Here is a 26,322-nt window from a genome sequence, read left to right as displayed (position 1 = left end):
TTGTTGATGTAAGACTCTGTGCGACTCTAGGGGTTGGGATTTTCCTTCTCTACAGATCCCCACGATTGAGATGCAGCACTCATGCACGTTCCCAAATCTCTTCCATCTGGGAAGACTAGCATTTAGAAATGTGTTCAACTCATAGAGTTTTTCTGGACAGTCTGTTGCCTCTTGTGGATAAATGTGCTGGAAAGTACATTGTCTGCCAACAAACACTAATTATGTATAGTATTGTCTGTAGCTTGGACAGCAGCAATCCCAGAAATATAATACACCTCTACCTCGATGTACCGCTGTCCTTGGGAGCCAAAAAATCTTACCGCATTATAGGTGAAACTGTGTTATATTGAACTTGCTTTGATCCACCGGAGTGTGCGGCCCCGCCCCCCGGAGCACTGCTTTACCGCGTTATATCCAAATTCGTGTTATATCGAGTGGCATTATATCGAGGTAGCGGTGTATGTAGACATGAAAAAGACCTGTTAGGCCATCTAGTCCATCTATCTGCAGTGTGGGTTTATTCCCTGTTGGTCCCTGCAATGATGGCAATTGTGTCTATTGCTAATTGTCATTATTAGGATTTTACTGAACTCTAATTGGTTAACTAAGATGTTTGCATTTGCAACAATACAGAAAATGTTGCCATATTCAACAGCTCTCCATTTAGGTTGTGTTGGTAGCAACAGTTGTTACAATAACAAGTCACGGGAACCAGATGGTATTCACTCAAGAGTTCTGAAAGAACTCAAATGTGAATAGTTCCGCAATTTCACTATGGTTTGTAACCTGTCCTTTAAATCAGCCTCTGTACCCAATGACTGGAAGATAGCTAATGTAACGCCAATATTTAAAAAGGGCTCTAGAGGTGATCCCGGCAATTACAGACTAACATCAGCACCGGGCAAATTAGTTGAAACAATAGTAAAGAATACAATTGTCAGACACATAGAAGAACATAAATTGTTGGGCAAAAGTCAACATGGTTTCTGTAAAGGGAAATCATCTCTTACTAATCTATTAGAGTTCTTTTAAGGGGGTCAACAAACGTGGACAAAGGGGATCCAGTGGACATAGTGTACTTAGATTTCCAGAAAGCCTTTGACAATGTCCCTCACCAAAGGCTCTTACGTAAATTAAGTTGTCATGGGATAAGAGGGAAGATCCTTTCATGGATTGAGAACTGGTTAAAAGACAGGGAACAAAGGGTAGGAATAAATGGTAAATTTTCAGAATGGAGAGGGGTAACTAGTGGTGTTCCCCAAGGGTCAGTCCTAGGACCAATCCTATTCAACTTATTCATAAATGATCTGGAGAAAGGGGTAAACAGTGAGGTGGCCAAGTTTGCAGATGATACTAAACTGCTCAAGATAGTTAAGACCAAAGTAGACGGTGAAGAACTTCAAAAAGATCTCACAAAACTAAGTGATTGGGCAACAAAATGGCAAATGAAATTTAATGTGGATAAATGTAAAGTAATGCACATGGGAAAAAATAACCCCAACTACACATACTATAAGATGGGGGCTAATTTAGCTACAACTAATGAGGAAAGAGATCTTGGAGTCATTGTGGATAGTTCTGAAGACGTCCATGCAGTGTGCAGCGGCAGTCAAAAAAGCAAACAGGATGTTAGGAATTATTTAAAAAGGGATAGAGAATAAGACAGAGAATATCTTATTGCCCTTAAATCCATGGTACGCCCACATCTTGAATACTGCATACAGATGTGGTCTCCTCATCTCAAAAAAGATATACTGGCATTAGAAAAGGTTCAGAGAAGGGCAATTAAAATGATTAGGGGTTTGGAACAGGTCCCATGTGAGGAGAGATTAAAGAGGCTAGGACTTTTCATCTGGGAAAAGAGGAGACTAAGGAGGGATATGATAGAGGTATATAAAATCACGAATGGTGTGGAGAAAGTGAATAAGGAAAAGTTATTTACTTGTTCCTATAATATAAGAACTAGGGACCACCAAATGAAATTAATGGGCAGCAGGTTTAAAACAAATAAAAGGAAGTTCTTCACACAGCGCACAGTCAACCTGTGGAACTCCTTGCCTAAGGAGGTTGTGAAGGCTAGGACTATAACAGGGTTTAAACGAGAACTAGATAAATTTATGGAGGTTAAGTCCATTGATGGCTATTAGCCAGGATGGGTAAGGAATGGTGTCCCTAGCCTCTGTTTGTCAGAGGGTGGAGATGGATGGCAGGAGAGAGATCACTTGATCGTTGCCTGTTCACTCCCTCTGGGGCACCTGGCATTGGCCACTGTTGGTAGACAGGATACCGGGCTGGATGGACCTTTAGTCTGACCCAGTACGGCCATTCTTATGTTCTTAATACTTACACTTTACAGCTATGTTGTGTTTCAGTTGTCTGATTATTGGGAAGGCTTATAACTTTGTTACTAATTCTTTCTAACCCTCAAGTTATATTGACATTTTATTACAAAATAGCTATAATTACTGATGATTAACTTCTGTTTTCCAGGGGAGGGTCATTTGTGTTGCTTCCATTATAGGGAAAGTCTTGAGGGTCCCATGCATCAAAACTATAATTATAAATAAACTGTATACACACATAATTGCAGCTGTTTAAACATAGTTCTCTAATATATTTCTGTGGCAAAGCAACTTTGCAACACAAGAGGAATCGGGTATTTTGTTTGCATTATCTGGAGCCGTTTATTAAGCAGTGAGGGAAGTATTTGACAAGAAGCAAAGATTTACAATATGTACAGATCTGTTTTTGGACTGTTCAGCAGAAGGAAGAAGTGACACATTTCTCTTGGGAGGTCTTAAAAAGTGTATTTCAGTTAGAGTGTTGTACTTAGAAGTAACTTCTAAAAATGTGTTTTAAATCATTCCAGGGTGAAGGTTGCCGTACTGTCCCTCTTTCTGGACATGTGGGATTTGACAGTTTGCCTGACCAGCTGGTTAATAAGTCAGTTAACCATGGCTTCTGTTTCAACATCCTGTGTGTGGGTGAGTATTTCCATTTTGGGAGATTGTATTGATGAACAAGGCTGCTCTGCAGCCAGAAGTCACGTGTAGGTAATTGGGTTAACAAGGTAGCTTTGATTTATTCAGAATGCAATTTTTTTTGTCATCTGATCCATTTTCAGTAACTAAATGAGATTTACAGGCACTCTGAGAAGCCTGTTGCTGAAGTTATGGAGAAATGTAATGTGCAATTCTATTGAGCAAAAGAACTGTAGAAATAATGTCTAAGATCCCTGGCTTTTTTGTGTGTGTGTGGGGGAGGGGGCACGGAGGATTTTTTTCCCCATATTTTAATGCAATGCTTTTAGTAGAAAATAAGATGTTCAAGTCAAATAATTTGATACGAGGCCTTCTTTGGATTGTCAGTTATTAAACAATAATTGTACCGGTCTTAAAAAGCAAACAATGTTTTTTGTTTTCTTTTTCCCTATCCACTTTTCTTCTGTACGTGTGTGTGTGCGCGTGCGTGTTTGCACGGGAGTTAAGTTAGTGTTTGGACCAGGCTTTGTGTGTCTCAGCATTGTCTAAGCTGCCCTCACACAGATCTGTCAGGGCACCTCAGTCATGGTGTGCAGTTACTGTATAATTTTATATCTTAACACCATAGTATCTGATGGAGTCTATATAGTTTTTCATGGGATTACAGCACCAAATGGCCCTTTCTTAGGACAGGTTGAAAACTATATGAAATTAGGTACTGGTGTCAGTGTGGATAAACATTCTTTAATAACCAATGGAACAAGACTACCATACTTCTGCTGACTGACCTAAGCCCAGCCTCCAGAGGTGAAATAAGTGTGTTTGCTGCTGTTCCAGGTAGACTGCACATGCAGATCTCTGGTTTCAAGGTACTGTTGATAGACAAGGGCAGGGGCAAAGGAAGAGATGATTCTAGTACTTAGTAAGAGCAAAATTTCCCCCTCAAATCCTAATGACCTGTCTTGACTCTGACAGTTGGTGCTCACTCTGTGTGAAGTTCTCTCCAGGTATGTCTACACTGCAATAGAACACTTGCGGGCCTGTGTCCGCTGATTCGGGCTCGTCAGGCTATAAAATTGCAGTATAGATGCTTGGGCGGCTCTAGCCCAAGCCTGCATGTCTACACTGCAGTTTTATAGCCCTGCAGCCCAAGCACTATGAGCCCATGTCAGCTGACACTGGCCAGCTGCAGGTGTCTTATTGCAGTGTAGACAGACCCTCCTTGTCCATGAAAGATCCATGCATGCAATGCAGTGTGTGGCACTTATCCACTGTGGAGTTCATGAGAGAAATTCAAACAGGAAGAGCAGAATGGCGAGAGTTGAGCTCTGCCAAATGGAGCTGAGAGGAAAACTTTCTCTTACAATGGAATTCCTCTGAGAAGATAAACTTCATTAACAAATGGAGGTCATTGTCTGGCTCAGTTGTGATTCCAGTGCATGTGTTTGATATACCCTGTTTACATCATAGATAAAACACTGTTCCCAGAGATGGAACTCCAACAGTATTTTCTTTGCTGTTGTGTTGTTTTACTCTTCTTTCTTTTGCAGTTATGGAGCAGTGTTTCCTCTAACATATAGGTGTGACTGCAGGTTTCTCTTTAGATTATGTATTCTCCTTGATACGTGGAGAGCAGTTGAATACTACTGCTTGTTTCTTTCCTGTATGCAGGACAAAACTTTAACATACCAATCAAACATTAATCAATATGAATAACCAGGGTTCATCAAGATTAATATTATCACAGTGAATGTTACAGGTATTAATAACACCGCTCGTATAAATAATCATTACAGAATAGACACTTCTACTATCTTAGCTTCATTTTCTGTAATTACATTTTTTTAATTAACTTTACTACGAAAAATTATATAGATGACTTGGCAAAGGGCAGAATATAAACTTTCTTCGGCCTTATTTGAATGGTTCATGTTGTTAAATGTTTGTTTTTCTTATAAGTGTTTGGGTTAAATTCATGTTAATAAAATCAAACTCTTAAACATTCTGAAAAAATAACTTTCACCTCTCCATTTGTCAGGTTTAATTAACATAACAGCATCGTCAGTTTTTCTCATCCAGAAAGTCTTCCAGGAAAGTAGTAAAAACATGACATTTTAATGCAAAAACACAAAAAGGGAAAGAATAGGCTTAGTTTTGTGCTATTTTGATACATCTTAAAACATTTAAAAAAAAAGGCACAAACTAATTCCCACCCCCCCTTTTTTACTAACCTCTTTTAATACACAGTATTTACAGAGGGATAATTCTTTTAACAGGAAACGGTTACTCAACTGGTTTATAACAAATTGCATAGTAAGACAGTTAAATATGAAAGAGCAACATTTAACACTTCAATCACAAGTAACCTTTGTTGGAAAAAGGAGACTATGTAGATATTTTTAATAGATACCACATTGGTTGTAAGCCTGTTATTCTGCTCTTACTGAATCCCTTAATGTGATTACATTTAATTAAAGAACGATTTGGAAGTGACTTTTAACGATGAATTCAGATTAAGGGCAATTTTCAGTATAAATTGTCTTCTGCTGAAATCGATCTTTGATTTGAGACGAAAGCCAAAAATGGGGAGTGAAAAATAACTGAGCAACCTACTAGAAGCCATGAGGTTCATGAACAGAATCCCTGATAATTATCCCTCAGTGTAACCGTTTCCCTTCCATAGCTGTAGCGATAAATGCTGGTTGCCTTCCACTTCAGGGCATTACTTGGATTAATATTTTGGTGCCTCAGACTGTTTCCTTTGTGCTGTCTACATTATTTAGTGACATGCAGAGAGATAGTAGAATTGGGTGACTGCTGAGCTTCAGTGAGTTTTCTCAATATAGGCCAGTGCAGATTATGGTCATGTTAGACTGGTATTCCACTGTACACAAGTGGTTCCTCCCCCTCAGGGAATCTTTAAAATGAAAATATCTGCTCCTCTTGCATTTGGAGCCATGAGAAACTGACAGCCCCACGCTGGTACTTGATCTCATTGTTTGTGACATAGCCACTCTGAGAAAAGAGACCCAGCTCCAGCAGATAAGAATGGTCTCTAATTTCTTCACAAACCGTGTTTCCCAGTTTCGCAAGCCTACGCTTCTCGTTATTTGCATGCAGTGTAGTTGTAGTCTCATTATTTGACAGCTCTATACTAAGAACTGAAACTGTGTTCATGTTTGTAGCCTAAATTGAGCCCTGGTGTTAGAGGTTCTAGTCTAGGTACCATTAACAGTTGTGCTGTTGGATGCCGGGGCTGAAGTTGGTTCATGCTCTGTCTAGTGCTTTTGGGATGATGTGATCATTACAGTTCTCAATTGCACTGTTCCCAAAGAGAACACTTCACTTGTCTGGAGCAGATTTGACAGCAAAACTGGGTAGATTCAAAGGCGTCTGGCTGACATGTCAATTTATGGTGTCAAGAGACTGGAATCACCCTAGATGCCTGCAGTGCTTGATGATAACAGAGCAGTAATGTTTCTGAGCTGTGACTTTGAAGGGGCCATTGTAAAACTGTAATACCTTTAGATCTGTGGTCTTGATCAGAATGGGTCCAACATAAGGAAGTTGCTTACAATACAAGAGTGCTCCTGAGAAGAGGAGAGGGAAGTATATTGTATGGAGTTTTCTGGCTTTGGGGTCAAATTCTGCCTTCATATGCACGTATGCAGCTTCTGTTGATTTCGGTGGAGTTGTGTGGTCATAACTCACAGGAGAATTTGTGTCATTGAATATAAAATTAGCTTTCGAGCCAATAGTAGTACAGTCTTTGTCTCTTTAAGTCGCCTGAAAACCTACTGATAGTTGTTTTTTTTCCATCATTGTTTCACCTGCCTGGAAATGGCCGCTGCCTGTCACTTGATGGCTTCACAGTACCTCCTTTGAAATGATACTCTCTTGAAATGATTCCTCTTTTGTCCTCAAGCTCCTTAATGAAGCAGAACCAAAACCGCACACAAATTACAAGGGATCCCCCTACAACAGGCTGGTATAGAGATTGTCTGTGTGGGAAGATTTCCCAGCACACAGATATTATTTTGTTATAATGGAACTTTGGAAGTGGAGTAAATATTCTAGAATAAAATTACTTTTATTTTGGAATAGTGGCCATCTAGGAGCTTTATACTAGCAGCTATAGCAAAATAATTGTACCAGGTTAGCTATGCTGGGAAACTTCCCCACGCAGACAAGCCGTAAGGGAACTATTGTTGTATATATTATATAGTATATTCAAAGTCATGTTGCTTTTGCTTTTCAGTAAAAGCAGGCTGTCAGAGCTTCCTGATACAGCAAGTTATAACAATGGCAGGTCACCACTACCTCCCTTTCCTTTCCCTAAACTAATTCCCAGACATGCATTCGGGGTGGGGGTGGAGGGGCAAAGACTGCTGTAGTATTGCATGATCCTTAGATACATCTTCCAGTACTGAACTCTGGGTGTGTGTAATCTTGACATCAGGCAGCAGCTTCTCCAGTAAGGATCCTCTTGTTAGTATTTTCACACTGTAACACTCACAGTAATAAACCTCCCTTCATCCCCATCCATCGTTTCTGTTTTCTGGAGAAGATTCTAATGCTGTCAGCTGGAATGAGCCCATACTACTTTGCCTCTTGTCCTTTTTATCATACCATCTGTTCCATCTGGACTTCTTTCTCTGTATAAGAAGCAATTGGCACCATTCACATCATCTTGCCAGCTGAAATTTCCCTCCATGCTGGGCAGGAACTCCTGAGAGATCCAGTAATAATCCTTCACTTTATCCCTTGTTCATTTTAAAATAGCTTTGTTCCCTAGTTTCAGTCAGGCGTCTTTTAAAAATAGCAGAGTTCCTTAAAAACTGAAAATGATTTGAAAATCTCATGTCATTTTTTACATTAATGCTGACCCCTCGGCTCGTCTTTTGTATTTCTCCGATCTTACACCAAAAAATTCATTTCTCTCTTGTTTATAGTCAGTTGTGCTTTCAGATTCTGAGTGCTGCAGTGTTTGGGTTTTTAAACATGGCAGGGAAGTATTTATTATTTTAAAAACTTAAATCTTCATTTTATTTACACACACACACACACACACACACACTCTGTCACTCGTGGGTTTGGTTGCAGCGTTTCCATTGGTGTTAGTTTTATCGTAAATTTGGGTCAAGTTTTATTTGGTGGGTGTTCCTCTTGAATCAAAATACAAAAAATTGTCTTAATTGGCATTTGAAAAGAAAACCTATGGAAACCGATTTAGTCACTTTCACATTTATAAGATTTTGTTTTTACAAAACCTAAATGTGTGTGGATCTAAATTTACTTACATTGTCCCTGCTTAAATGATTTTATGCTGCACCATTGAAGTCCGTGGGAGCTTTCCCATTGACTTTGATGGGTTCGGGATTAGGCCCTGTATTTCTCTTTTCTTTTTTATTACTGAAGACACACTGGCTTGAAAACATGCTCTTTTTAAGGGGTCACCTGCTTCTTCTCCCACATGAAGTCACACTGACGTTGCAGTCCTCTATCTGTTGTGTTGCAACCAGATTATATTGATTTTAGGTGAGCAGTAATTAGCGGGTGTAGGCTCTGTTGAAGCAAAGTTCTTGTTTTTGTGCAAAAGCCCTTACTGCTAAAGAGTGAGGGAAGGGAGACTGCAAAAAGGGATGACTTAATATCAGAATTATTTCTAAATGGTTTTCCAGGGGCACGGTCAGCTATTTAAGGTTTACCGAATTTTAGACATGACCACTGCTGGTACACGAACGGGGAATTGTTCGTGCATAGTAGGAAAGTGTGCGCTAACCGGAACAATGAATGTGTTTCCTTATTTTTCATACACTGTGTTCTGTCTAGGCCCAGGTTCTGTCTAGTTTCTCTACTCTCCCGATCCTGAGTCGCCTGGTTGAGCATGTTCCCATTGAAGTCAGTGGCAAAATTCCCTTTGATTTCAATGAGAGCAGGATTCAGCCCTTGTTTGTTGTACCATGCATGCTTCCTGACTCCGAGATTTCTCAGGGACACTGGCATCCATCTGAACATGCATGCTGCTACTTCACCATTCTTATCCCACCAATAAACGCAGTACAGCTTGGCAGGAATTGCTGGAAATACCACAGCCTTCGCAAAATCTGTTTAGATTTTCTTTTTTTAAACTACCATCTTCCTGGAATCCTTGAGAAAGTCCTCGTGGGGTCATAACAGGCATCTATTTGTGCTTTCTGCTGTCTTCGCTCTCAGCGGATGTCTTGAAATCCTGATCTAAATTCTGGAAATAGTTGCTGCGCTCAGCCATGCTTTACATATTTGCTCTCTGTTTGACTCCTACATTGGGGCTGGGCAAGCAGGTGCCCACAGAGAAAACATTCTACTGCAGCCTGAGTGAAAATCTCCTATCTGTTTTCACCCCATGTGATCCGGCCCTTTCTTTTTGGCACTTCTATTCTGCCCTCAGGCTGATGTGATTGTCAACCAAGCAACTCAGGGAGCAGCTGCACGCTCAGTTGTAGTGCTTTGGTTGCCCGGCGCCCTATTCCTTTAGGGCAAATGGTCTTTGATCTGCAATACCGCAAACTGTGTCAGTGCATTAATGTAGCACAAAAGATAGTACTAATAAAAATGTGGATGGCTACAACTGGGATGTTGTGTTTTAGCCCATTTTCCTTTTGATTTTTGCGCTAATTCTTGTCTAAGGTTAGAGTGTGACCAACAATCAAATTCATGAGCAATCCTGATACTTATCTTTGCATGTACTGGTAGGTAGGTATATGAGGGAAGCTGTTGTTACCTCTCTTTCTCTCTCTCCAGTAATATTTATACACACACTCTTTCAATTTTAAAGTTGTAGTGAATTCGGGTGTTAGAGCTATAACCCTGGAGATCAAAGGCCACTCTGTCCTCGGAACAGGTAGAGTGTGGTCACAGCAGTGAAGGATTTTCCTGCGCTGCCTTGCTAATATACAGTACTTCAACTCTGTTCTGGAGGAGTCGCCTTCAGGGCTGCAAAGGTAATTGTAGGCCCTTAGTAGGGGGTGGCGTACAGAGGTTCTTTAAGGAGGAAAAAACAGACAAGTAACATTAAATGCAAGTCTGGTAACAGGGCTGCAGCACACTTACTTCCAAAAACGTCATGGCTTTTTAAAAGTGAACATGCAGAAATTAGGAAGCATCTCCTTCTCCTGAAGTGAGTTTGTTTTTTGGTTGTGGGGCATGTATGCGCGTGCCTGCCTCCCTCTCTCATCGGAAATGCCCCAGCAGCAGAACCTCAGCCTGTCCGGCTCAGCAGTGAGCCTTTGCCACGGTGCCACAAAGTGGGCAGGGTCAGGTAAGCTGCTGACATGTCAGCAGATGCCAGTTGGCAGGCACAACTTTTCAGCTTTCTTGCCCTAAAATCTAGCCAAGTCACCGGTCCTCAGGAAGAAATGTTCACAGGTTTTAGCATCAACTCTGGCATTTCACTAACTTTGAAAGCTAACTGCATTGCAAAAATGTAGTCAGAGTTGGAAGTAATGCGTATTTTTTTTCTCTCTCCTTTGATTCTGGAACACCTGAATTTAGCTTCCATTCTACTGTTGGATAGATGCGAACTATAAGGAATTTGGGGGGATGGAGCGGGGAGGGAAACCACTTTGGCCAGAAAGCTGTGTGCATCTAAAAACCAGGGGGAGTGGGGTAATAATGGAAGCAGTTTTACCATCAGAAGAGGCTATAGTAGAAGTGTAGGCTACCCTTGGAATTGAATGTACAGTTCTCTTGCTAGAATGTGTGGTAGATAAGTTTGGGTTAAACTCTGCATTACAGCCAACCTAAGTACTGGGAGTTGTCTGTGCTCTCCAGGTAAGGTAGTGTGCTCAGGTATTGGTAGACTGGATCCAAGTGGCTTTTCAGTATTGTTCCAAGAAGCGTGGAAGCAGGTTTCAAAGTATTATTTTTGTAACTTGTACTGCCACCAGTGTGTTAGGACCCAGGTACAGCAGGCCAGGTCCCTGGCCAGGCAAGCACCCTGATCCTGCCACTGGATCTGGGTAAATACATGAGTCTAAGTATGTAGATCACATGTGGACTTTAATTCTACAAGGGGTGGGTTTCCATACGTCCCTGTAGAGGTCTCTGCAGAATCTACAGTTGACGTGACCAGAGCAGCTGCATGCTGGAGAGGATGCTGCCGACTGGAGAATATTCTTCCTCTGTTTTGGAAATGAAGTTTCTAATGAGCTCTGTGTTTGACAGTGACAGTCTCCTCTATGCTACTGCCGGGACTTGTGCAGGGTCTGAATGCTGCTTCCCCTTTGCCTTTTCACCTCTTTCATGTCCAGGTTTTAATGATCTAAATGACACTCTGCAGTCCAGTGGCCAGCGAATACAGGCCTCCCATTGTACGTGACTTTCTGCTCACTGACACAGTTCACTTGGAGCATGGGTTCTGCTTCCATTTGTTGAAATTTCACTCCGCTAACTTTTCTGACACTGATGGGCTGAACTATCAACTCTGGTAAAATGTTTTACCACTTGTCTCTCTCTCTCTCTCTCTCTCTCTCTTTTTTTTTTTTTTTTTTTTTTTTAGGGGAAACTGGCCTTGGTAAGTCCACGCTGATGGACACCCTTTTCAATACTAAATTTGAAGGTGAGCCAGCATCTCACTCACAGCCCGGAGTTCAGCTGAAATCCAGTACCTATGACCTTCAGGAGAGCAATGTTGGTCTGAAACTGACCGTTGTGGGCACCGTAGGCTTTGGGGACCAGATCAACAAAGAAGACAGGTAAAGAAAAGGGGATGAGCTTTGTTTGTAAGTGGGTGTTTTATTCTCTGACTTAACCAGACAGAGGTTCCCCATCTGTTCCCTAGCCTGGCTCCACCCAGGCTGGTCCAGGTGGCTTTGAAATGGAGTTGCCTTCTCACATCTTAGGAATCACATTTTAAAACCCATCTGTGCCCTGCTGCTTGTGGCTGTTTGGAATGGGATGGTGGAGGGCAGGCAGTTGGCCTTCTCAGAAGCCTACAGAATGTCCATGCTGCACGGAGCATTGGCCAAGAGACAGTGCTCATTTACTGCAAGCTGTGTCTACCTGACTCAGTACACCCCCCCCCCCCCCTGCTGCATCCCGTCCATTGGATGCCTTAGCTCCACCTGTCTAAAGAGCAGAGAGAGCTGAGGCATTTCCTCACTTGCTGTCTTGTGCTCCAGCGATGCAAACCACAATTACAGTCCAGTGTCTGCTTGTCTTCGTTGGTTGCTGGCAGTGTTTTTTTCAAACAAGGTTATGTGATGTGCCCCTAATTAAATGCTCTGTGAGAACTGGTCTGGTCTGTGGCAGCTAGCTTCCCAATGCCCATAAACAGAGTGGTACAAGTGTACATCCATTCTTAGGATTTAAGAGCACTAGAGCAGTGTGCTGATCACAGAAATACCCTCCTCCTAAATTGTAGCTTTGTACAGAGGCTCTCTGGATGGTTTTACTTTGACATGGTTTTTTTAAAATAAGCACACCCTTTCCCCATCTTGGCCGTTAAGTGATAGTCACTCTCTTTATGTAGTGTGTCCGGCACTCAGTATTCCAAATCGCTTTACAAGGACACTAAAGGAGAGCATGTTGCGGGAAATGGACTTCTTGCTGTAGGAGGACTGAATGAGTGGTGGTGTTGAAAGCCATCCCAAAAGAGTAGAAGTGCAGTTAAACCCATGGAACTCTAGGCCACATGACAGTAAGGAGGCCAAGACCTTATTGGGATTCCAAAAAGGATTAGACATTTATATGAATAAGAATAATATCCATAGTTATGTGAGATAAGGATATAAACCCTCATGCTTCAAGGCATAAGTTGACAGACCACTAAGTGCCATGGGTAAGAAAGGAGCTTTCCTGTAGGCAGGTTACTCCATAACCATCCTTTCATGAGGTTTCTTGCACCTTCCTCTGAAGCATCTGGTACTGGTCTCTGTCAGACAGGGTACTGGACTAAGAGGACCATTTGGTATGGGAGTTCCAATGGCCTAGCACAATGCAAACTGCTTACAAACGAGCAAGTTTCACAGGAGATTAGGTGCTGCACTGTGGGTTAGTAACCAGTGGATAACTTTTTTAATAATGGAGCGTAATAAATGGACAATGCTCTGTATTGCAACGTGTACAGTTCTTTTCTCCCCCCCCATAAAGCTATAAGCCCATCGTTGAGTTCATTGATGCCCAGTTTGAAGCCTACTTGCAAGAGGAACTGAAGATAAAGAGAGTCTTGCACAACTTCCATGACTCCCGTATCCACGCCTGCTTGTACTTCATTGCACCCACAGGCCATTCCCTGAAATCCCTGGACTTGGTAACGATGAAGAAGCTCGACAGTAAGGTAGGAGGCAGATCACCACAATCATCTATTCCTTTTCATCTGGTTACTCTTCTAAACGATGTGAAACCTCACTAATCTGTCACGGGGCTCCTCGCCACCTCTCCATCACTCATGCTAGTGCAGATTAGTGGGGTCCCATGTAATATCCTGCAGCGTTACTGAGAAGGCTGCCTAGTACACACTTGAATTCTTCACGTGTACCTAAGTTTTGTTGCCAGACATGGAAATTGCTCCTTTTGTGATTGTGACTGAGTGAAGACCAATCCCTTTTATCCCTGCGTTCCTTTCAGGTCAATATCATCCCTATCATTGCCAAATCTGATGCCATCTCCAAGAGTGAGTTGACAAAATTCAAAATTAAAATCACAAGTGAGCTGGTCAGTAACGGGGTGCAGATCTACCAGTTCCCGACAGACGATGAATCGGTGGCTGAGATCAACGGGACGATGAATGTAAGTAACAGAGCAGCTGTGATTCATTCAACACAGGGCTGATTTTGATCTCCACTTTCTGTTTTATTCCACTCTAAAGAGCAATAAGAAGATGTTGCTGCAATTTTATATTTATAGTTCAGTTCAATCCAAAGTGTGTTGAACAGCCAACTCTACGGCCAGTCTCTTGTGCTGTTCTAATCCACTCGTTCTCCCACTTGTCCCTGGAATTGCAAGGTAGATACAGCTTGAATTTCTAATATTAACAAAACAAGCAGAATCCTCTCTTCCCTCAAAATATCCTTTAAGGCCAATTTCATACTTCCCTTTAATGTCTTATGTTAGTTTAAAATGTGCTGATACTGCGTGTTATTTTAAGAGATGCACTGTTTTGAAGGTGAGGAAAGGGGTTGGTTTTTTTTCTTAAAGTGACAGTTTGGGCCAAATTCATTTGTGGGGGGGAATTCCATTGTCTCAGTGTAATTTCACCAGGGATCAATTTAGTGTGTGTCTGTGTGTGTGTCTGTCTGTCTGTCCACCTCTTCCCCCTCCCCTCCTGCCCAGGCTCAGTAGTCTGACTTGCTCCAGATTCAGCGTGTGATGGGCTGAAAGTCTCTCCTATACATTCTGGCATGGGGGGTATTAAAATCTACCCCTCCGCCCTGCCCCTCTGACTCTAGTCAGCTGTCCCTGCACTCTGCTAACATGGCTGGATTGGTAGATGCTCCCCGTAGATGTGGGGTCAGGGGCTTTGTTGGTTTCAGGCAGTTGGTTCCCTGAGGGCGGGCGCCTCTGCAGGAATGGAGCGAGGCGTGTGAAGTGTGTCTCACTGGATGTTAGGGGAAGATCAGGGGGGTCCATCCTCTGTCTTTTCAAAACAACTCCTCTCTCGGGTTACATAAACTCATCCCAGGCCAGCAGAATCCCATGCTTTATTTACCACCTTTCTGACTTGCCGGTCACAGTTGGAAATAATGCATCCTTTTAGCCCCTTTGCGGCTGTCTTGACCTGCATGTGCTGCAGCTGCTGACAAACAAATGGAAGATCAGGGCAGATGGGTAAGTCTGGCCCTCCTACATGAGTGGAGTTCTGGGATACGCTTTATTCAGATCAGTGTTGTCTATGTTAGACACAGTGATGCATTCATACCCCTCTGCTGTTCTCCACCCCCACCCCATCTCCTGGGTCTTTTGCCCAAGTGGTTGGTACTTTTGTATTCTTGTTTCTTGCAGAGTCGTATATTCCTTTGGGTCTTCCTCCTCATGTAGCCACATCTTTGCACAGCAATAACTCCCCTTGCTGGCTCTGATCGCTCTGTGCTATGCCTTGATGCTTTCACAACCAGAAGCTCATCTGGCTGGGTGGTCTAACTGCCCTGCAGTGGAGGTGCTTTGATGAAGGTGGCATGTTTTTGCCCATAACAAGAAGACAGAGGGACTGTTGCTGGGACTAACCGTCACAACGGTTCCCCTCCCCACAAAGGCGTGCGGCACATTAGCTTTGTCCAAGTAACAGCTCTTTCCCTGTGGCTCAGAGAGATTCTCCTGTGCAGCTCTGGATTTCCAGTGTAAAACACCATAATGCAGAGAGGGGCCAAACTTTCAAAAAGGCAGCCCTACACTGCCTCTTATGGGCACCTCCTGTACCCACAAAACTTGTGTTAGCAGTTTTTGTGCTTGCGGTTGAATTGTGGCTCAGACATGAGAATCCGTGCCACTCTGTCTGAACTCAGGGCAAACTATCCCTGTAAATACCTTGGCCTTCTTGAAAACTGACACCCTCATGTTCTCGTCTCGTCACATCTCAGTCATTTTCTGAAGACTTTTGATGGAAAAGGCATTTTCTCTCTAAAGGTATTTTGACAATATTTTCTCTGGCTTTATCTAAGGAGAGCGTGTAAAAGGGAGCCAGCACTGCAAAGGGTTGGAACACAGGACAGGACGTTGGGGAAACCTGGATTGTGGCCCAGGCTCTGGCACTGGCTGCTTCATTATGTTGGGTGTGTCACTTAACCTCTGCCTCACTTTCCCATCTGGATAATGTCTACCTGGAAAAATGTGATGTGAAGTGCTAAGAATCTTTATTAGATGGGTATGCTACCTACTGTGACTGCTTTCTGTATTTTCTGTTGTGGTTTGATCTTGCCATTTGAATGGTTTTGCTGTTGGATCTCACTCTATGCACTGATCCTCTTGCTATGTAAGATTTGAAATAATGTTGGGAAAAGGTAGACTCTGAGAATCTGGTGATTGACCGAGGAATAGCCACCACTTTCTTGGTAATGCTAAGGTCCATGGTAAATATCCATCCATCGGTCCCTTGGTCATTTACTTTTCTCTTGAATGGGAATTGCCATTACAGATTTTAAATACATTGGAAATTGCCAGTGGCTGAACAGAGAGAGAGAATCCCATTTAAATCCTCACATTAAACTGATAGAAATCATAATTTCCAGGTGTATGAAGACTAATGATTATACAGGAAAGAATCCAAATTTGATTCAGGTATTTTATCAAACCTGGGGAAGATGCATTCTAATAATCTATTTTATTAATTGCGTAAAACGAATCTGCTTAGACTTCAGGTGCTGGAGATAACTTGGCAGAGTGATTGAAACCCATAATAATAGTGCATAAGGCAAAAGCCGAGAGATTCTTTACTCTTAGAACAGAAGAAGATGAGCCTATTTGAAAGACTTCTCTAAAAGAAGGGGAGGCTTTCTATTCCTTTTCTCATTTCTTCCCAGACCTACATACCAAGGGCAGAATTAAGTTTCTCTTTAACTATCAGATCATTCATATTTGTGCAAATCAAAACCCTCCTGAACTGGGAGAATCAATTAATCCTTATATCAATGCTGTTGCTGGGTTACTTGATTTGATCTGGAGGAATTGACAGGGCTGTTTGCTTGTTTAGTGTATTTTTAAAAGATTGTGTCAAGAGTGCCAGGAGCATGTCATGGGCCACTCTGTTATGATAGTTTGTAAAAGTCCAAATAAACTAAAATTAGACTAGCGAAGGAAGCTACTTTGCTCTTAAGATTAAAATAACAGCCAGATGATAAAATAGTTCAAACAGATGGTGTTCTGTCTTGGTGGGCAGAGCACAGGATTCTGAGCCAGAACTCTTGGGTTGTATCCCTCCTTCCATCACACATTACTTTGATGACTTTAGAAAAGCTACTTTAGTTTACTCATGTGTAGAATGGGGATAACACTTGTGTACCTCCTAGGGATGTTCTGAGGCTTGATTGTTTGTAAAGTGCTTTGTGTTACTCAGATGAGAGAGAAGTTCAAAGGATTTTAGTTAAGGGTATGAGCATCCAGATTTGGTAGTAGGCAAACTTATAAAGCCTCCGGGTTTGTTATCAGAAAGCAAAGAGCCAAGAAGTTAAATGTAAAGCACTACTCTGATGAGAGAACATTAGATCTGAAAGATCCAGGATATCGTAAGAATGTCCTTGTAAAACAAATCTGAAGGCTCATTGGATGAATATTAAAATCTTTCTGAATTGACTCTTTCCAGGAAGCTCCGTGAAAAGCTGGGAGCCAGCTCTGAGACTTTCCAGGCTCGTAAACTCCTAGCACTGTGCAGTAATTGCAGTTTAAAAACCAGGCATTGGGAAAGAACAACTCTGACTGGTGGCTCGAGAGTCTGTGTGTTTCCAGCATAATTGCACAAACTGGCACCCAGAACGCTTCCTCTAGTCAGTAATGGACCTCGAGCATTTGCAGCTTGAGAACCACACTTCTCAGGTGGCTGATGGCACTTGGTCCTCAGCTTGGGGCTGCGCAGCATGCCAGGGAACTCATAAGAACCATGTGCCATTGCTTACGTGAATGGCAAGTTTTAAACAGGACTTGGGGAATTAATAGAGGTCCAAGTCATATCAGAGCAAAAATAATCACCGTAGCCTGCGCTACCCCGGTGAAGAACTTTTAATTGGCAGACATTTATAGAAGTATTGTTTAGCCAAACTGGTCTCCTTCAGTTATCCAAGTCTCTCTAAGCTGGATGTCTCAGTGCTTAAGTTTTCGATCAGCTATTGAATTGGAAGCTACGGATCTAATGCAGCTTCACACATACTATGCCACAGAAGCACAGGCATTCAGACAGAAACTCGGTATGCTGGCGCTCCCAAGTAAGGTTCTCAAAATCATCAGGAAACGATTCTAAAAACAGCCAACCCAATTCGTCATCAGAAGATTGAACCTGCTTCAGAAAGGGTGATCAATATCCAGCAATGCAACGCCTGGACTGTAAACATGTCCTGCGTGGTGCCCAGCCAGACCTGCTTGATATCTGAACGTCAAGCAAATTAACGGCAAAAACAAAGGGGTGAAAATAGGCCAAGTGAGTGGTGGTTATGAAGATCCTAAAAAGCCAAAAGCACAGGTCCAGGAATTCTTGTGTAGCATCCACCAGGCTGGGAACAACAGAAATGGAAGAAAGAACTCAAGATGGGAGCCAATAGACAGTCACAACCTAAAATAACTAGTGGGTTATTGAAGGGAAAGGGTCAGCAGCAGGAAGCACGCCAACTGTAATTTATTATATACACATACACACTCTCTCTCTCATGCTCAGAAATAGACAGTAACCAAAAGATTGACACCAACATGAGAATCCACCTTGTCTTCAGGGCTAAACTCAGGCCAGCTGTCCAGTGGAAGGCTCTTAACTGCCTAAGAGATGGTGTCACAGTTTCTGGAAGGAGTATTTTCTAGTCCTGGAAAGACACCTGTAGTCTCTGCACTTTAAGTACAGAATTTTCTTTGACAATTTCTAACAGTTGTACTTCAACGTGGACTGACGATGACCCATACCACGTCGACAAACACAGTGTAAATGCCTAGATAGGCTGAATGCCACATTCTGTTCTTAGTTACGCCACTTACATACCTGCAGCAACATCGTCAAAGTTATTCTTCGTTTATGCTAGTGTAACGGAGGGCAGAGTTTGGCCCTTGATCTACCTTGTTAGTCTATTTTAGTCCGGTTACAGTTTTATCTTTTCTTTCAAATATTTTTTTTTGGAAGCTGTTTGGCTCTTCCTACACCATGCTGTGGGAAACAAATTTCCCATTCATAACCTTGTAGGTGGTAATATCCTGTTTTTCTGGGCAGTTGCTAATATGAATTCATTCCACTTCCGTGTGTAGATGTTTCCCCTTTAGGTCTCTGGACTGTGTGTGTGTGTGTGTGTGTGTGTGTGTGTGTGTCGGGGGGGGGGGGTGTTTGTAATTTTTCTGTCTGAAAAGCCAAATATATTTCAAATGAGGACACAAAGGAGTAACTGTCTAATTGTTTTCTTTAAATGTACAGCACTGTATTTTCAGCCCTTCATAATTAGCTGATTTCCAGCAGATGTCTGCTTTCCAGCTGAGAGGCTGGATCCTTCCCTTGGGCCACTTTGCTTCCTAAAGCGCTCTGTACCCTCATGGAGAGGGAGTTAAACCTAAACATAATGGGCCCAAGTCTGTGCTAACTTAGCCCCAGCCCGTTGGTTTCAGTGGGAGTGTAGAGGTGTCTGCCCAGAACATCCTCAGGGTATTGAATGAGTGCATGGTCCAGCAGAGCTGAGAGTCTATCTCAGCACTCAGCCTTTGTTTTATACAGTACACCTCTACCCCGATATAACACAAATTCGGATATAACGCGGTAAAGCAGCACTCCGGGGGGGCGGGGCTGCACACTCTGGCGGATCAAAGCGAGTTCGATATAACGCGGTTTCACCTATAACGCAGTAAGATTTTTTGACTCCTGAGGACAGCGTTATATCGGGGTAGAGGTGTATATTCATGTCTTCACTATTCTGACTATCAGGATGAGAGCAGTATGGCCCAGGAGAAGGCCGCATGGCTCATCTTAGTCTGTCGTGGATGCTCACAGGCAGTTTCGTAGTGTTTGTTAGTTTAGTTAGTAGCCTGGTTTAAACCCAAGGGTTGTATTTCCTATGTCACTGACATGTGCCGGTGGAAAATAGCTTCTAATCTTTTGTTTGAAGCTCACAGCATTAAAATGACTAGGAACTCAGTCCTGCTCCACTCAAGTCAACAGGCGAACTCCCATGGCAGGATCAGTCACTAACCTACTAGCTGTTCTCCATGCACCACTGTGGGGATCCTCAAGGTGCAGAGATCCTCCCCTTCCCCCTTCTTACCTGCTCACTTTCAAAACCCTGCGTCATGTCTGACCATCCTTCAGGTCGACTGGGGCTGGCTCTGGAGTCTGGTTCCCTTTGGAACTGATGCTTGACTCAAGAATGGTGCCAGAGAATGGGGGGCTGGTGCTCCCTCCCCTTCTCTAGTCTGCTCCCCACGATGCTCGTATCTCACGTCGAGGATTGAGGGGCAGATCTCTGGTCTCAGGCTCTGTGTGTCAGTGAGCGGGATGAGCTGGCTCTAATATAACCCTGTCAATTTAAAACCAAATCTCTCCACATTCCCCTGCCTTGACTCTTGTCACTAATCCAACAAATTTTCAACCTACTTGTGAGCTTAAATCCTTATTCTTATTCCCGTGCGCAAAGCCAAGGTCATTGATCTTACTGGTGTAATTGGTATCCCAAGGCTACATTAATTACTCAGAATTCAGTGCAGCTTAATGGCTCTTACTAGCAAATGTCACTGCATGCTATCCAGCATATGGGGCTGAGGAGGGGGAGGAGCAGAGGAGCTGGCTGCTTATTTTAAACGATGAAATCCAGAGTGTGATTTGTTCACTGCTGTGCAGAATGCGCTATAATCCTCTGCCCACCCCCCGTCCACCCACCCTTCAGATCTAGTTTGTCACACAGCAGACAGAATAATGTACTAAGAGAGCAGCATTTTTAGTTCAGCTGCAGAAGTTTTTCTGAAAGGTTTTAGAGAGAGGGATGGAGTGTATCCACAAGCCCCTGACTGCTGATTCTTAATGTTTATAGAGCTCTTTACATTTTTCAACCTTTCATCCGCACGGTGACCCTTTGAGGTTGCAAAGTTTGGTCCCTATTTTACAATGGGAAGCTGAGACTGAGAGGTTATGTGGCTTGGACAGGGTCACCGAAGAAATTGGTAGCAGAGCTGGGGAGAGACCCTGGAAGTGCCTGGCTTCAAACCCTACGCTCAGTCTACTAGGCCATGCTGTGTTCTATTACTCGTGGGATGCCAAGATCCCAGAACGAAAAGATGGGTGAAATACTCAGATCTCTCAGGCTTGCTGCCTTGGGGTGGAAAGCAGCCTCCATTAACCTTTTTGGACACCTGGGCAGTGAGGGAAAAACCATGCTCCAAAGTCTGAAAACCGGCACAGCAAAGACAAATGGCCATGTAGAGAGGATCACTCTGAAGTTTACAAGATGTGCAAGTGCAGGGAAAAATATGCATTCTTTGAAGGATTATCAGGCAAGATGGATGCAGTTTAGGATTGCTTTAGCTGGATTAATCCCTGTATTTTTCCAAGCCAAGTCCCAGAGTCCATGTGCTTATAGGAAAATTGAGTTAATACATTCCAGCTAATCAGAGCACCACTTGGGTTCTCCCACCTTTGTGCTATTCCAAAATGTGTCTCCTTGGTTTGTCCCCCTAACTTGATCTGGGAATCTCTCCTTCCCTCTAGTGTGGAGTGAGTCAGTTGCTGCCACTGAGTTCATGAGGTGTGTTTCTGAAGCAGTCAACGGCTGAGTGAACAGATCAAAAGCTGTTAGAGAATCTAGTTTGATCAGAAAGCTCTCCTGCAAGACTGGACCGCTCTGAGGATTGGTGATGGGCAGAGCCTTTTATTTCTAGGTTGCAGATTCAAATGCCATGCAGGCCACAATAACTGCAGGTAGTTGCCATCTTGCTGGTTTTATGTCAGCTCCCAATAGCTACTTACCCACATCGAGACAAACCACCACAACTGGCATCTTGGCTGGCAGGCTTGGTGCAGAGGCTGAGGTACGAATGGGAATGGAGACTGACCTACCCCCATAGACATGAGGGTCCCTTCTGGTCAGGATTGCGATGTGTCAGCAGGGAAGGCTGCTTCTGTTCTATGGCTAATGCGCCACAGAACAGCCTCCGGGACTTTTAAGATGGTCACGTTCACTGAGTTCACTGAGTACCGAGTTGTCTCTCTCATGTCACTCACGTGAGTGTCTTAGAGGGGAAATGTGTGAGAGCTGAAAAAAGCAAAGGAGGCTCTGAGAAGTCTCTTGCTGCTTCCGCACCCCCACAGCACTAACTCCTCAGGCAGAGCAAGCCTGTTAGGACAAAAGCAGAGTTGGTCACAATGCAGCTAGTTCAGCTCGCTTGAGACTTGGGGGGTGTATGTCTGGCAGGAGGAGCCAGGCAGTGAGTAAACCTTAGCAACAGAGGTCCCAAAAGCCCTTCTTTGTCTTGGCCCTGGGGCCACTGCCCCACCCCACTTTAGTGACTGGGCTTATGGGATGGAGGGGAGACTGTCTTGGGGCCTGTGTTCAACAACGTCTCGCTTGGTAGCTGTGGGTAATCCAGGCGGTTTAAGTAGCCATAGTAAAAGGTGACTAATACAGACCTGTTGAAATGTTTCAGGCCCACCTGCCGTTCGCAGTGATTGGCAGCACAGAGGAGCTGAAAATAGGAAACAAAATGATGAAAGCCCGTCAGTATCCGTGGGGCACGGTGCAGGGTGAGTGCTGCTCGCTGGTGTTTCCTGGGTGTGCTGGGACCATTCTCCCCAGAGTCAGTGTGATCTCGTCGGTGGAAGCACGACTGAGTCCCCGTCAGTCCCCTGCTATAGCTCTGCTGCTGACTTGGGCATCTCCGTGCCTTAGTTTCCTGTTAGGGATTACCGTCCATATCTTTCATTGTTATAGCTTTGTGGGTCTCCTCTTAAGAGAAGTTGCTTTTAGTGACAAAGGGTTATTGAAGTCCCTTCATGGGGTTGTGTAAGGCTGAGGGGTATATGGAGAAGACCTGTGTGTGTCTCTCTCTGTGTAACTCCTTCTCACAACTCTGTGCAGTTGAAAATGAAACTCACTGCGACTTTGTGAAGCTGAGAGAGATGCTGATCCGCGTGAACATGGAGGATCTTCGTGAGCAGACCCACACGCGCCACTACGAGCTGTACCGGCGATGCAAACTGGAGGAAATGGGATTTAAAGACACTGACCCAGACAGCAAACCATTCAGGTACAATCCCTGGAGCACTGGTTGTAGGAGAGAAAGGAGCTGGAGAGAGACATAGTGGGCCCTGGCAGGAGGCTGGCTACTGTATAGCACCATGTTAGTGCTCTGTGACCTGGTTCTTCAGAAAACTCCAACCTCCTGAAGTGTTTGATCTTTGGAATCTTAATTGGGCTCTGTGCAGCCCGGCTGATTTCCCCTCCCTCCTGGTCAGTAATGAGTGGGAGAACAACCACCACAGCTAGTTAACCCCTCAGTGTGGGCCCAGCCGAAGTGAGAGAGAAGTGGGGGAAGTAAACAAACGAAGGGAGGATGCAGATGGGGTGTGAGTGAAATGAGGGGAGGGGGAGAGGGGAGGAGAATGCTAGAAGCAGAGAGAATTATGGGAAATAATCTCTTTATGAAACTGAGGAGTCTTTTGCCCCATGGGAGCCCCTGCTAGGCATGATGTGGTGGTTTCCCTTTGAACAAATGTCCATCTGTAAACCCTTTGGCTGACTGATTTGCCAGTCTGCTCGCGCCAGTGTCCAGAGGTGGTCGCTGCTGTTCTTTTCCACCCAGTCACGGCTAAGCTAGACCTCTCCTACAGGAACAGCAGAGACCTGGGGAGAGGCTAGAACAGGGGTTAGCAACCTTTCAGAGGTGGTGTGCCGAGTCTTCATTTATTCACTCTAATTTAAGGTTTTGTGTGCCAGTAATACATTTTAACGTTTTTAGAAGGTCTCTTTCTATAAGTCTATAATATATAACTAAACTATTGTTGTATGTAAAGTAAATAAGGTTTTTAAAATGATTAAGAAGCTTCATTTAAAATTAAATTAAAATGCAGAGCTCCCTGGACTGGTGGCCAGGACCCGGGCAGTGTGAGTGCCACTGAAAATCAGTTTGCGTGCTGCCTTTGGTACACATACCATAGGTTGCCTACCCCTGGACTAGAACAATCAGGTGGTGGTCCTTGGAGGTAGAGTGCTAGCCAACTGCTGCATCAGACAGGATCACTGTGCCTTGTTAATTAAACCATGAGGCTGGAGAGCCCATCCATTCAAGCCCTTTTAATATATGGCAGTAGTACAATAATGTGCAGAGCTAATAATGACATGGAAGGAAAGGCCCTTGGAGACGTATGGATTAGCGAGCAGCGTGTGAAGGATTTGATGGTGAAGGTCTGAGCCAAAGCCAATTGAAAGCCTTCCATTGACCTCAAAGGGCTATGGACCTGAATGGAGAAATGGGAGAAGGAAAATAGGACTGGGTGAGGAGGAAGGTGGGGCAGGGATGGGGGGAAAAGCAGCACAAGAAAAGTGCTTGACTTATAATGGGGATGTGAGAATCTCCTAGAATTGGAATGTTTGAAGCACTCCATCTTCTCTGAAGCAAAGTCAGTGCTCCTGCTCCCAGCAGGTGGCCTGAGGAGCGTGTGGTACTGGGGCATTCATTGGGAGATGACCGATGGTTCTTTAACACTCACTCAAATTGCAAAATGAGGCAGACCTAATCTGCCGAATTTGGATCTGGAGTCAAACTTCCCCAAAGTCCTGTGGGTGTTGGGATGTGGGTTTTGAGGTGGCCCTTTCTCTTAAGATGATTGATGGCATTAGAGCAGCATGGTCAAATTCTGCACTGTCATGTGCATTCACGCCAGCCATCACCCTCATGGATTTTAATGGAGATGCAAAAAATGAGAGCAGAATTTAGACCATTGGTTGTTTTTTTCCCCCCTCCTTAGCTTACAAGAGACTTATGAGGCCAAGAGGAATGAGTTTCTGGGGGAACTGCAGAAAAAGGAAGAGGAGATGAGGCAAATGTTTGTCCAGAGAGTCAAGGAGAAAGAAGGTGAACTTAAAGAGGCCGAAAAAGAGGTAAAGGCAGCTCTGTCTGGCTCCAATCTCATCCGCTGTTGGGAGCATTAAATTTACCTCAGAAAAGTTGGTGCTGAAATTGCCATTATGTGTAGAGAACATGGCCTTGCTTCATGGTGACTCTCAGTAAAGAGAGAAGGGTCCAGATTTGGCTCAGGAATGGAGTGTGTTGTGTCTGTTTTATGGGGGAAGAAATCAGGTCGTTACATTTGCATGCCATCGGAAAATGCAACATTCTTCCATTGTGATGGCTACCAGACAATATCACAGTACCATAAATAAGTGCACCACTTTCACTGTGCTATGTCTGCGTGTCTGGCCTAGGGAGAACTCAGACCCCATAGTTCAGTTGTGATCCCTGGTCCGTTCTCCCATTTGCTGTACTGAACTCCCCTCTACACTGCGTGAGTGTGTGCCAAGATGCAAGGAGTGAAACTGAGGCCTTGAAAGAAGCTGAATCCTCAGTCTGTTTTCTCCATGTGCAGGAATTTAAATACACAATTCCCTGAGCCTCATAAGGGGAATAAATGCTGTAGTGTGATGGCTTGTGAGAATAAAGTTAATGGCATGAAATAGCTGTAATCCATTTCTCGCTGTTAGAGCCTAAAGCCTCTAATTAGTTAATTAGGTACTTAAAACGAATTTAAGAAATAACTAAGCGAACCCATTAGAAAGTAAAATAAATGGATTAAAATAAATTAAAAAACAAAAGTTGACTGCTACTTTTTGTAACTAAACAATGCCTACCACTTATCCCATCCCATCCATACCTTTCTCAGTGACATATTAATAAAATATTGTCTAGACTGTAAACATTTTGGGATAAGGACTGTTTACCACTCTGTGTAGCAGAATGGGGGCCCTAGGCATTACTGTAATAAGCATGTGATTTCCATGGGCTGTATAGCATGTTATGAACCTATGATGACAGTCTCATAGGATCCTAATCCGTTCCTGCAGGGAGAGTCAGATGACGGAAGAATCAATACTGTACTTCAGTGTTCTCTGGAATAGAATGGCTGCTAATGCCTTGTTTTCCTTTGATGATCTGCCCCTTTTCGTCACTCTAGCTGCACGAAAAGTTTGATCGTCTCAAGAAGCTGCATCAGGATGAAAAAAAGAAGCTGGAGGACAAGAAGAAATCTCTGGACGATGAAGTCAATGCGTTTAAACAGAGGAAGACGGCAGCTGAATTGCTCCAGTCTCAGGCCCAGCAGGCTGGAGGATCACAGACTCTTAAAAGGGAAAAGGAGAGAAAAAAGTAAGTGGCTAACCTGGTGTTTGCTTCCTGGCAATGATTTTCCTTTATTAGTTTCTAGAGGTGAACTGGGTTCTCTTCATTTAAACCTCTCTCAGTACCATTTCTCACTCAGTAGAACCCGGCATCCCTAAGGGCCGACTTTTCAGTGAGACAAACCTTCAGCCCCTAGTATGGCTGAAAAATAGCTTGAAGCTGTTGACCATCACATTTCATCTTGAAGAGCAAAGAACCCAGTGCTAACTAGGCGAGGTAATGTTGTGATTGCCACTAGCCAATGGGTGCCTTAAACCAGGCCTAGTCGGGTCTTTCTTTTTTTGGGGTAGGATTCAGCTGTCTTTCCCTC

At 43.6% G+C, this 26,322-nt stretch overlaps 1 protein-coding gene across 1 annotated transcript in view; it reads left to right on the top strand.

Annotated features, from left to right (window-relative positions):
- SEPTIN6 (septin 6) overlaps window positions 1-25,983 on the top strand; it is a 32,663-nt gene extending 6,680 nt beyond the window's left edge. The window contains exons 2-9 of the mRNA XM_065411283.1: window positions 2,870-2,984; window positions 11,521-11,716; window positions 13,113-13,299; window positions 13,590-13,751; window positions 22,266-22,362; window positions 22,697-22,865; window positions 24,586-24,718; window positions 25,789-25,983. Of these exons, the coding sequence (XP_065267355.1) occupies window positions 2,870-2,984; window positions 11,521-11,716; window positions 13,113-13,299; window positions 13,590-13,751; window positions 22,266-22,362; window positions 22,697-22,865; window positions 24,586-24,718; window positions 25,789-25,983 (1,254 nt within the window). The remainder of the gene's footprint in view (window positions 1-2,869; window positions 2,985-11,520; window positions 11,717-13,112; window positions 13,300-13,589; window positions 13,752-22,265; window positions 22,363-22,696; window positions 22,866-24,585; window positions 24,719-25,788) is intronic.
- The last annotated feature ends 339 nt before the right edge of the window (window positions 25,984-26,322 follow it).

This window comes from Emys orbicularis, chromosome 9 (genome assembly GCF_028017835.1).
Source record: "Emys orbicularis isolate rEmyOrb1 chromosome 9, rEmyOrb1.hap1, whole genome shotgun sequence".
Classification (NCBI taxonomy): Eukaryota; Metazoa; Chordata; order Testudines; family Emydidae; genus Emys; species Emys orbicularis.
This window is presented reverse-complemented; position numbering and strand designations above follow the sequence as displayed.